The following is a 12,188-nucleotide window of genomic DNA, read 5'->3' on the forward strand; positions in this document are numbered from 1 at the left end:
CCCATTATGAAACAGTAGTGCCAAAACTGTTTTTAATCTTTCTTTGATTAGTTAAATTGTAGAGTATAAGTTCTATGCTAAACTTGAATCTCTGTTGGTCAAACGCTTTCAAAGGTGCTTCATGCAATGCCACCAGTGGTAACTATTTCGCCACACATCTCCCAAAAGAGTCAGACTCTATTTTTGCTTGCATTCAGCCCTATAAGGTTACAAAACCAAAAATTGAAATTAGAACCAATAGCAATGTTGGCCTTTTTCAGCAAGTATGCAACTTCAGAAGACAAACTTGCCCCATATACCAGAGAACCTTGTTATCCAGACAAACACTGAGTTGCTATAGCGATCATAATGAGATCCTATAAACATATTTTCTCCCTGTCTCCCGTTCCCAAAAACTAGATTTGCTAAACTTGCATCGACCTCACACTCTCCTCGAAGGGTATGACCTAAACAGACCCTCTCTTGTAATCTCCTGTCCGTCGATACCAAATGAAACATATCTTCTGGTAACCAGTCTGAACCCATTCCACTAAACTATATAAACTCAACCGGAGCTAAACAATTGGGCACATTTATGCAGATTACTAATGAAGTAACACCTCCTTACCACATTGGAGACTTCAATTAAGACATGTGTAATACTATTACAGCAGCCTAAAATAAAGATAAATATTCATTATAACCAATATTTCCTTCCCATACAACCTGCGGAAGGCATGAGCTAGCTTTGATACAAATCTCTCTTGTAGCCGAATCAGGGCAGATTGTCATTGTCCACTGCTTTTCCATAGCATAATCTTTTAGATCACTTGGTTTCCCATCTCAATTACACTTGTCCTGGCGCCGTAGAGAGAGTCATTTCTCTTGAGTCATTATTCAATACATGAACTTCTAGGAGCTTGGCTCCATCAGAAGTAGTTGATGCGCCCATTCTACAGACACTGCACTGCAAATGGGTAAATTCACTTATATCTGATTTGGCGTTGCCTTAGTTCCTCTGTTATTGGCCTCATGTCCTTCCTTCTTGCCATATTGGAATATGGAAACTACACTATGAAAGTATTTAATGTGTGCCATCTGCCTGGGAGCTGTCAAAATTGCCACAGTGGTTGAAAAGTCAAAGAGCTTGACTGCAATATCCTGTGGCAGACTTTGCGGCTTACTCCAAAAGGCACCCAATTCAATGTGCTCTATAAATCTTGATCAGTGTGTCCTCACTGCCTTTCATGACCAGATAGAAACAACCCTGGACGCATCCCGGCATATTGTGCAACTATGGGCACTCTTTGAAAAATGTGATTCTTACGTACTAGTGATCGAATTCCCATTCTATTATTCTGCTATTTCCTCAGTTACTCCAGGTCCAAGCACTGCCATCTTTGTTTTCAAATAATCTTTGAGGTCCTCTTTCAGAGAGTGAAGACTTTGAACAAGCACCTTCATTGAATGTGGTTCACCACCATCTCCTCCCACCTCTGAGCTTTTGCCTGTCATCTTTTTCAGAGCTCCCTCTGTGCTTACTCCCGCATGTGTTGATACTTAATCCAGAAAAGAGCGCATAGAAGGCTTTTTGGCACCCCAACGCAATTTGGTCATCCTTCTGTAGATCTCAAGCAAGGTGTCACTGCCCAGACTCACAGCTGGATTTTAACTCAGGCCAAAATGACAGGCCTTGAACAGATACTCAGAGTCTGGGCTGCTTCTACTTGGAAATAGGAGATCTCATCCACAAAATTGTTATGCTAAGCTTGGACGTGTTCTCCAAATGTTGCTTGGGCCTTTTTTTACAACAACTTGGCTCCCGGACAGCAAACCATCCAGAGTGACAGAAGGGCCCTCAGCACCAAACACTCAGCTTCTGCTCTAGGCAGAGCCCAGACAGCCACGCCCTCCAGCCTGCAGTGCCGTGTGAAGGCCCCCTCCAGTCTCACCAAACAGGGCAGCCAGCCCAATGCCCTCCAGACACTGGGCCGCCCTCTTCCCAGCACCCACCCACCCATGGCTCAGTTACAAGGTCAAGGAACTCCAGCTCCACAGCATCCACCATTTTAGGATGTGCAGTGACCTGCAGAAATACCAGCAGAAATCAGCAGTACCGTCACTTACTACTTGCATGCAGTCTCCTGATCATGAGATGACATCTACACCTGTCTACACTCTCCTATGTATTGCAAAGGTACATTTATACTAATTACGGCATTTCAATAGGGCAGGTGGGATAACAGGAAAAGGATCTCAGCTGGGTTTGCTCTCTCCGCTAGCTTGACCGCCACCCCAGATGGGTCCTCTTACCACCAGTGTGGTAATAGGTGAATAGATTGGTGGCACACTCTGTGAGGACTTTGGAATGGATTGATTAACAGTATTTATTTACTTCTTTATTTATTTTGTCATTTGTAAAGTGCACCCAACCCTGGGGCATCTGGGTGCTACATTTCCTGTGAACATTACATAACAGTAGCAGCAATCCTCTATGTTGTGGTCCTCCCCAAGGAATTAGAAACAGATCCTGTGAGGATCCCACACATACATTTGCCTCCTGCAGCTCCAGCAGGGCTAGACGCCCCAGCCTTATGGGGGATTCGGCATAGTGCAGTTGAAAATAACAAAAGATAGGTGGCATTCCAGAAGAATACTGATTGAGCAGTAAAAAAAGGAACTAGGTAAAGGGGAGCAACAATTCCATATATACTGGTCCTGACGTCAAATCCGGTGCAAGGGTGAGAAATGGCGCCAGGGACAGGTGCTGAAAACGTTTCCAAAGTCGGCTGGCACTGAAGAGTGCAAAAATCTAAGATGAGGACACTTTGGGAGAAAGGAATCCATTAGAATGTGTATTTTATTACTTCCTTTACAGCTTTGCTCTTGAGACCTGGTTGAGATAGCCTCGAACAATATATTCACCTAAGCTTGAACATCAGTGGCCTCCCTTGGAGCGCTCTTGAACTAGGGTACATCTACAAGAGATGTTGTAGAAACATATTTTTTAAATATCATTCTTCATAGTCTGCTGCACATTGAATGTTTGTTCTCAACAACAACACAGCATAGTAGCAGTCATTCTTACTATCCAAGTGGAGAACCTAAAATGTACAAATTATTATTCACTTAAATGAATAATTACAAGATTGATTTTGGTACAAAATAATGCTAAATGTAGCTTTCACATCCAATAACCTTGCTTTTAATTGCATTTAGTACAAATGATGTTTCTGTGCCAATATAAAACATGCATCCTTCTTAAAGGAACAACACTTTGTTTTACTGTAATCCAGCTCACCTGCCCAATCCAGCACTTGACATAGGATGGTTCAAGCGACTGTGCTACTTTAAAAGCTTCATGAGCCAGCTGAAAAACAGTACATACACAATGTATTAAAAGAGGAAATATGTTTAAAAAATAACATATGTATTCTTTTGGTAGTACAGTGATCAGCCTTTAAATAAGCAGTGTACCATCCACTAAAAACAGACAAATAACCCAAACAAAAAAAATAGGGATTAAACATACTCCCAACTGAAAACAGGAAGAAACAGACACAAATTTCTGCTCAGAGCTTTCATTCAGAACTTTACAGTAAAAACATCAGTCTCTAAATCTGCATGAATAACGAGGTATGAAGACACAGGTATTTTATAAAAAATCTTTCTTTATTGGCACACTTGGCATCATCAAATACATGTAACAATAGTACAAACATCAGTAATGAAAGAAAAAGCAATAATTTAACTCGCATACATCAACTTAATAGGCTTGTCCCAGAGGGGTGGAATCCGACAAACACAAAAGGGCCATCACAGTACCCAGTTATTTGCCCAATGGGCACCCATAGGTCATGATCAGTCTGATTATAGAGACACTGGGGTGCTCGGGGGAGATGATGCATGCAGGTGATATCCTATGAGGGGGCCCCATATATAAGTTGGGCGGGATGCAGCAGGTTGCATAAGGGACCATTGGTCCTCCATATTGTTGGGCCCTGTAAGGAAGGCATGAAGACAGACACAAGTGACCAAAGTTCAAGGGTGTTTAGTAGAACTTTCACAAGGGTGAGATAAACGCCCATCTAAACTTCTTATCTACAGATGGGAGCAAGCTACGACCATCAAACAATAATAATGCAGTCCTAGTGGAGTCTTGTCAAATTAAAAGGGCCTATACTAAAAAAAACTATTGCAAATCCTTGGTACTAATTTACAAATAATGTGGGGTGATGTTCATGAAAAAGAAAGAAGTGTTCACAAAATTATGAGTTCGGATGTTCAGGCTTTTGGCCTCTCTTCCCCACGTTTTCAGCACGGGACAAGGTGGTTCACTCAAGCAAGGAACACACTCTGGCTTCTGCGGCACAAGGATACAGTTCCCTTTTCACAGTTCAAGACCTTCTGTGTCCAAGCTTCTTTACTTCTTTCAAGTCTCTTAACTCAGAACGTCTGGTATACAAAAACAACACCAAAACATTATTTTCCTTTCCGAGTATTCAATTTGGGTGTTCACCCTGGATCCCCCTGAGCCGAGCTCAGATCCCTTTCAAGCTGTGTTCAGATAATTCTTTCTCGGATGACTCATGGTGCACCCCGAATCTCCCTCAGCCGAACTCAGATCCCTTTCTTTCACTCGATTAGTCTCCTTCAGCTGGGCTCGGACCAATTGTGATGTACTTTAAACTATCAAAGACTTTCGAATGTGCACTGTGTTTAGCTTGACCCGTTGCATCACCACTTCGATCTCAATATTCCTTTTTCTCACCCTCAGAATCAGTTGGATACCTAACAGACTTTCTGATGAGCAACCATGTGGTGCCAGACCACTCTGTGTATGGTATCTTTTCTTGGCCTCCCAAAGATCAATTATAAAGTTCAACTACTCCTTTGGTTTCCACTTATATCCACGTCACTCTTTGCACACTGTTCGCTTTGTCCAATGTTGCCGCTTACAACCTTGGTTCAAAACACAAGCTGGTTTGGTATCAGTCTCTCCAACTCGCCGGCTGTGCTGCCTTTTCTGACGCTGCTTTGTTGTAGGAGCCAAGGACAGTATCACAGCGGCAATCGATCCTCCCCGCCTGGGTTATCAACGCGGGAGAGCCGCGGGTACCCCCGAGACACGGTGCAGGTTTGGCTAGCCTTGGTTCCTAGTCTTCGGTTTTCTTACTTTCAAAGGCCCACGAAAGAAACTATAGAGGTCATGGATACTTCCCCTCCTTGCAGCCCTCTCAGGTCTCGCCGTCTTTCTCCTTGTATTAAACTGCCATTTTGGAACTGCTATTTCCTCGTGTGGTTTGCCTCGCTGAGAGTGTGCCTTTGTCCTCCGCCTTTTATCTGTGTGGGGAAGTGTGATGGAAGTCAGGTGTGTGTAATAATCCGTAATTGCCTGACATTGCCTGTCCATGGTGTAGGGACATGTCAGGTATACGGCTCTGGTGTTAGTATGTTGTAGCTCACAGTGAACTGTCTGTGAGAAAGAGTTTGTATCGGAAAAGGGGAGGGGGTGCTGAATTCCTAGGTATCCTACCTGGTAGGATGTGGAAAGGTGTTATTGAGAAGGTGATACCACGTCTCACCCTCCGGTGTCACCACTTCCACCTGGAATACAGATCCGAAGAGAAAAGCGCGTGAGACACCTTTTGGTTTCTCACAGCCCAAACAACTGCATTCAAACAATATTCCCTAGTGGGGATTTGAGTGCTAATCCAATACATCTGTATGCAGCGTTTGGCCAGTAACAGGCATACACTCACAAACCTGCCCATTTGCTTTAAGTTGGGTACAAAGAAATGAAATAAGCAGTGCAGTGGGGAAGAGGGCTATAGCCATACCCGTCATCTCAGACAGTAGCATGCATGCATCCCTCCAGAAGGGTACCAACAGTGGACATTTCCATATCATGTGAAAATAGGGAGCTTCTGTGACACGGCACCCGAGACACTCCCCTGTGCCCTCTTGAAAACATTTGCATAGTCAAGCTGGCATGTAGTGGTAGTGATGTAGTACCTTCAACTGGATCAAATGAAACCTGAAATTACTGGACACATTGAGTGCATGAGTGCACATATCCATCCACATGTCGTCTGTAATATCTAACTGCATATCTCCTACCCGTCTAGAGCAAGCATTGGTGCGTGGCTTCTGCATACGATTCTGGACTAGGTGACACAAGGACAACACCAGGCCACCACCCTCTCTTGCTGTTAGTATATATCCTAGTACATTGTCGTTCTCCGGTTCAACCGGGAATACCTTCCATTGCTTCTCTTTTTTTTAAAACAGATTTATTTTTCCTTCGGTAATACAGTAATCCATACATAATAAGTGCAAGAGAAAACTACTTACAACATAATAAGTTGAGTTATATTCACTGTTGTTGCTATATCGTAGATTGTCCTGTATCCCCAGGATTTTCCCCCTTTTTTGTTTTATTTTTGCCCCCTTAATCTTCCCTCCATCGCCCCCCCCTGGCCAATCTACCTGGGTTCGTGAGTCCCTTGCTTTCTCCCGCTGGTTTCCCTCGTCGTGCTGCCTCCCTCTTTCCTTGTTCTAGATTGTCAGGTGATCAGAATATTTCTAAGGGTCCATGGTTTGTAAAATTGAGCTTCCCTGTCCCCAACGATGTCTCTGAAAGGGAGCAATGTGGACAGGTAACTCTGGTATTTTCCTGTTCTTATGGTGGTTACCTTCTCCATTGCCATCACTCCCCATACTTTCACCCACCACCATGGTGTTGTCTGGCCCTCTGTCGTTTTCCACCGTTGTGCCAATGTCATTCGCGCTGCTGATAGTAAGTGTGTTATCAGGGTGGCCATGTGCCAGGAGGCTGCGTATGATCCTTCTGCCACCGCTCCTAGCAGGATCACCTTAGGTGAGAGCGGTAAGTCCCTGCCAGCAATATCTTTGATGTGTCCCAGTAGGATATTGCCCTGGGGCATGTCCACCACATGTGGAATAGATCTCCTCTCCATCCACATTGTCTCCAGCAGTCTGGGGGATATTCTGGGTTTATTTTGTGTAAACGGTGGGGGGACATGTACCATCTGTAACATAATTTATATACAGCTTCTTTGATTGCTGTACTTTTGGAGGATCTATGGGCTCTTGTCCATATCTGGTCCCACTTCTGTTATCGACTCTCCTACATCTTTTTCCCAGTTCTTTTTATATAGTAAGTTGTCCGTTGGTTGTGCCCCATCAAGCAGTCTAGATTTTCGATATCCCCCTCTTTGGTTCCCCCTCTTGCATAGTTAGTTCCAAGCCTGTTGGGGTTCTTGTTCCCGCCTTTTTCACTGACGGGTGGGAGATCCAGTGTCTTACTTGCATGTATCTAAACCTTTCATTTTCCCCTAGATCGAATTTCTTTTTGCATTCTAAGAAGGGAATTTGGTTATCGTTCTGGTACATGTCCTACAGTGTCAGGGTATCTGCGCCCTTCCATCCCTCCCAAAATGTCTTCTGCAAGCTTGGGTTGAAGTCGGTGTTGTGTGCTATTGGGGAAAATTGGCCCAGACCTCATTTCATCTTTTTTATTTGCGTGGCTCTATTCCAGCTACGTAGGGCTGTTTGGGTGGCTCCTAGTAGTTTTTCTTCGGATTCACGGGCCTTGGGGTTCAGTGCCAGGAGCGCAACTAACAGGATCTGTGTGGATGTTTGTTCTATTCCTCTCCATCCTTTCGTGTCCGTTGGTTTAGCCCATTTGAGTATGGGGGCCAAATGAGCTGCCCTGATGTAGCTGCCCATCTCTGGCACCCCGTGGCCTCCCAGGAGCAGGGAGCAACTTAGAATGCGTCTCTGTATTCTGGGTGTCTTTTTCGCCCATATGAAGCTATATACTGCGTTTTGGAGTTCTCTGATTAGCTGTGGCGGGACCTTGGCGAGTATTGAACTGGTCACGTATAGTAAGCGGGGGAGAAGGGTCATTTTTACTGTTGCTATTCTGGCAAACCCCGATAGTTCCTGGTTATTCCATCTCAGCAGTTCCCCTTTTAGTTGTTTCCAAAGAGGGGGGGATGTTTGCTCTGTATAGGTCCTCAAATTTCTTTACCAGGTATTCTAGAGTGTTTTTTTCCCATTTCAGGGGGAACCTCTGCTTCATACTGTTTATTGTATTTGTGTCTTCGGTTATGTTCAGTGCGTTTTATTTATTGTAGTTGATTGTAAACCCGGATATGGTGACGAATTATTCCAGTGTCGCTACGGCTCTCGGTAGTGTATTCGCAGTGTCTACTATATAGAGCATCACATCATCGGCATATAATGCTATTTTCTGCGAGATCCCCTTGATTTGTACTCCTTTTATATCAGGGCCTTCCCTTTATCGTGCTGCTAGTGGTTCCATAGCCATTGCAAAGATTAGTGGGGATAGGGGGCAGCCGTGGCACGTACCTCTCCGTATATCCACCTGTTTTGACCATCTGCAGGTATTCCCAGTGCAAGCTGTCGAAAGTGCGTGTAGTGTCTAGGGCCGTTATCGCAAATTTCTGGTTTGTGTGTCTCCCCCATTCGATTACATCTATGGCTCTTCTAACGTTATCTTGCGTGTGTCTTCCCCTGATAAAACCTGCTTGATCCTCATGAATGATGTCTGGGAGGACCTGCTATAGCCTGTTTGCTATTATCTTGGCATATAGTTTTGCATCCGTATTTAGGAGTGCTATCGGGCGGTAACTTGAGCATTCAGTGGGATCCTTGTTTGGTTACAGGGTCAGGATTGTTAGGGATCTGGCTATATCCGGGGAGATCGATCCGGTGTCCATGATTGTGTTAAAGAGTCGGGTGAGGGGGCCCAGTAATTGCGTTCGCAATGTTTTGTAGTAACCATTTCCGAAGCCGTCAGGGCCCGGGGGCTTTGTTCCCTGGTAATGAAGAGATGGCTTCATTGATTTCTTGGGCTATGAACCATCTCTCCAGAATTTCCTTGTCCTGATCCGTGATTTGGGGTAGATGAGTGGCCAGTAGATAGGATTTTTGATCTGCCGCGTTTAGGTTTGCTCCCTGTAGGAGTTCTTCGTGGAATCGGACCATTTTCTCTAGTTTTTCTTCCTCCTTTTTGATCACTTCCCCTTTTTTCATTTCTTAGGCCGACTATATAGTTACGGGTTTTCTGTTTGTTTAATTTGGCTGCTAAGAATTTATTTGCTTTTCCTGCATGGACATAATACGATTGCTTGGTGTTAAGCAACGTCTGCGCTACCGTGTCAGCGGTGTGACCTTCCAGTTGGGCACACACTTTCTTTAGCTCTCGCCACAATTTCTGCATTTGTCAGGATTTGTGGTTATTCTCTGCGTCTTTTAGCGCCAGTTCCATCTTCTGGGTTAGTACAGCTCGCTCCCTGCAGTATACCGCTGCCCGGGCCATGAATTCCCCCCTGATTACAGCCTTCCCCGCATCCCAGACTGTTTTCCAATCAACCTCACCGTTGTCATTCTCTCTGAAATAAGTGTTTATAGTTTCTTTCATGTGTGTCCTAAGCGCTAAATCACGTAGGATCAGGTTGATGAGTCTCCGTGGGGGGGGGGGAAGGGGCGTTTGCTCTTCCCTCTGTCTATTTCCACGTTGACTAGTACTGGGGCATGATCTGTAAGGTATTGTGCCACGATTTCCACCTTCGTCACTTGGGGAATTAGAGTTGCAGAGACCAGGATCATGTCGATCCTGGAGTACCCTTTGTGTACTGCAGAATAGTGAGTGTATTCTCTCGTGTCTCCTTGGAAGAAGCGCCAGGTCTCTATTAATTCCAGGTCTCTAAATAGCTTTCCCAGAGCCTGTCTGTTCCTCTGGTCGGCAGCCGTGGGGGGCAGAGTTTTGTCGAGGCTAGGGTCCATTACGCAGTTGAAATCACCTTCTATGATTGTCTGGCCTTCGCACCAACTCCCCAATTTCAGGAGTAGATCTGTGATGTATCGATCTTGTCTGTCATTGGATGCATATATGGCTAGGATTGTGTAGGTCTTCCCCTTAATCTTCCCCTTCATTCCCAGGTATCTCCCCTCTGTGTCGCTAATCATTTGTTGCTTTCGGAAGTTCAATTCTTTAGCCAGCAATATTGCAATCCCTTTTGATTTTGTCTCACTGGAGGCAAAGTATTGTTGTGCATCCTTTTTTCATCCGCTTTCAAGAGGTGGGTTACTTGCAGGATCACTATCGTTGCAGGCATCTTCTCGAGCCTGTTGAGAATCGCTCTGCGTTTCCCGGGGAGTTCAGCCCTTGTACATTTAGTGAGATGATCAGTGTATTTGCCATTGTTGTATGGGATAAGCTTGTTGCTTCTGTCTATTAGTGTCTCTTTTGGGGCGTGTCTCCCTCTTGAGCTTTGTTGATTATTGTTTCTTCCATTTTTGTGCGTTGGGCCTTTTCTCCCGGACCCGGGTAACCTCTTTATGCTCTTCCGTCTCTGTTTGACCAGGTTTCCTTCCTCCTCCCTCCCTTTTCTCCCTCTCCCCTCCTCTGGGGTGTTCAGTGTAGGGGATTTGAGTTTCCCCTCCCAAACCACACCCATTGTGGGTTGTCCCCCCCCATTATTCTCTATGTCGGGAACAAATAATTTCCTGGTTTTCGTTCCAATATGTCCATTTTTTCCCTCCTCTGTGCAGGGTTCGGTTATTTTGAAGTGGCCCACCTGCTGTGGTCAGGTGTTTCCTCGGCTCCTCTTCCAGTCACTTCTTTGTTCAATGTCTTCTTCTGGGTATCTCACTCGTGATATTTGAAGGGGCCTGCCAGTTTCCTTTCTCTGTTAGTTCTTTTCCTTTCGGATGGCCATTCCCATTGGTTGTTTTGGCTGCTAAGCGCACTAAGTTGTGGGCTAGCTTCCGTTTTACTTTGTTCTCCCTCGATTTGTAGTAGTGAAAGGCATTCCTCGCATGTACTGATGCTCCTTTGTTTCTCTTTCCAGGAGAAGGTTAGTCCAAATGGGAATGTCCATCTATATGCGATTTGTTTGGCCTGTAAGGCTTTTATGACTGGCTGCATGAGCTTCCTCTTGTGTATAGTGACTAGCGCTAGGTCCTGGTACAATTAAATACGCCCTCCATTGATCGTAAGTTCTTTGTGGGTACGTGCGGCCCTCAAGATATCCTCCTTCGGGCTATAGGAGGACATAGCAATGAGAACATCTCTAGGTCTTACCCCCTGCTTGTTGCTTTTGGGGCCCACCCGGTGAATTCTGTCAAATTCGAATCCCTCCGGAGGGAGTCATTCAGGATACTGCTGAAGCAGTGTTGCATGGTGTCTCATAGGTCTTTATCTTGGATCGTTTCTAGGAGGCCCTTGACCCGGATGTTGGATCTTCGTGAGTGATTTTCCAAATCTTCAGTTTGGATCTCAAGATTATTTGTGGCCCTGGAAACTTGGTCTAGTAGGCTATTGTATTGCTTTGCCTCCTCTGCCATGTACGATAGACCATTTTCAAGTGTGTCTACTCTGCCGCCGAGTTCGTCTATTTCTTGTCGGACCTCTTTCAGGGATGTCTTCAGCTCTTCCTCATCGTTTCTAGTTGGCTCTGGAGCGTGTTTGTTATCCTGGTTTCCATGCCCTTTAGACAGTCAGGTTCCTTATTTATGGCCATGTCGTCCCGTGGCAGAGTATTGTTGGGCACAGTTAGTTTCGCCCTGATTTGGGGAGTACGGGGGGGCAATCTGTTGTGTTGTGTTCCAGCAGCTTTCTAGCTGACGACCTTGGGTTTTCGCCGGCATTTTGGATATCGGGTGGGTGGTTTTCCCTTAGTTTCCAGGCATCAGGTTCTCTCACAGTTGGGACTCCGTGTGGGCCTCACATCGCTGCTTCTTGTACGTTTCTGCTGAGGGTGGTTTCGTCCGAGTGAGTTTCCCAGCGGTTTTCTGTGTGGTTGAATATTATAAGTTCTTTATTGCCCAATGTTGTTGGTCTTTTCGGGCTCCCGCTGGTTTCACGGTTATTGGCTGGTCTGGGTTTTGGGAATAAGATCTGGAGTAGACTCTTCTGTGTGAATACTCGGGTCAAAGCTTGGCATGTGCGGTCCCCCTCTCCCCTGCTTCAGATTGTATTTGTGGTTCTTTTCCAGCCCGGGTCTGGGCCTGATCTCATTCCACTCCCGGAGTTCTCCTGGGTTATGCAGAGCCACTAGGTACGTGGCTGTAAAGTGGCTGTACTCCACTAGACTGGGGATAACTCTCCTCTGGGTCGTTTGCCCCCCACTCAATGATTGGGGTGAGCGGCGAGG

The 12,188-nt window shown here is 45.5% G+C and overlaps 1 protein-coding gene across 1 annotated transcript in view; it reads right to left on the reverse strand.

The window, feature by feature from the left end:
• The window catches only part of SKIC3 (SKI3 subunit of superkiller complex), a 2,336,627-nt gene that overhangs the window by 1,187,558 nt on the left and 1,136,881 nt on the right, over window positions 1-12,188 (reverse strand). The window contains exon 24 of the mRNA XM_069627646.1: window positions 3,281-3,349. Within this exon, the coding sequence (XP_069483747.1) occupies window positions 3,281-3,349 (69 nt within the window). The remainder of the gene's footprint in view (window positions 1-3,280; window positions 3,350-12,188) is intronic.

This window comes from Ambystoma mexicanum, chromosome 6p (assembly GCF_040938575.1).
Source record: "Ambystoma mexicanum isolate Mex_15411 chromosome 6p, UKY_AmexF1_1, whole genome shotgun sequence".
Taxonomy (NCBI): domain Eukaryota; kingdom Metazoa; phylum Chordata; class Amphibia; order Caudata; family Ambystomatidae; genus Ambystoma; species Ambystoma mexicanum.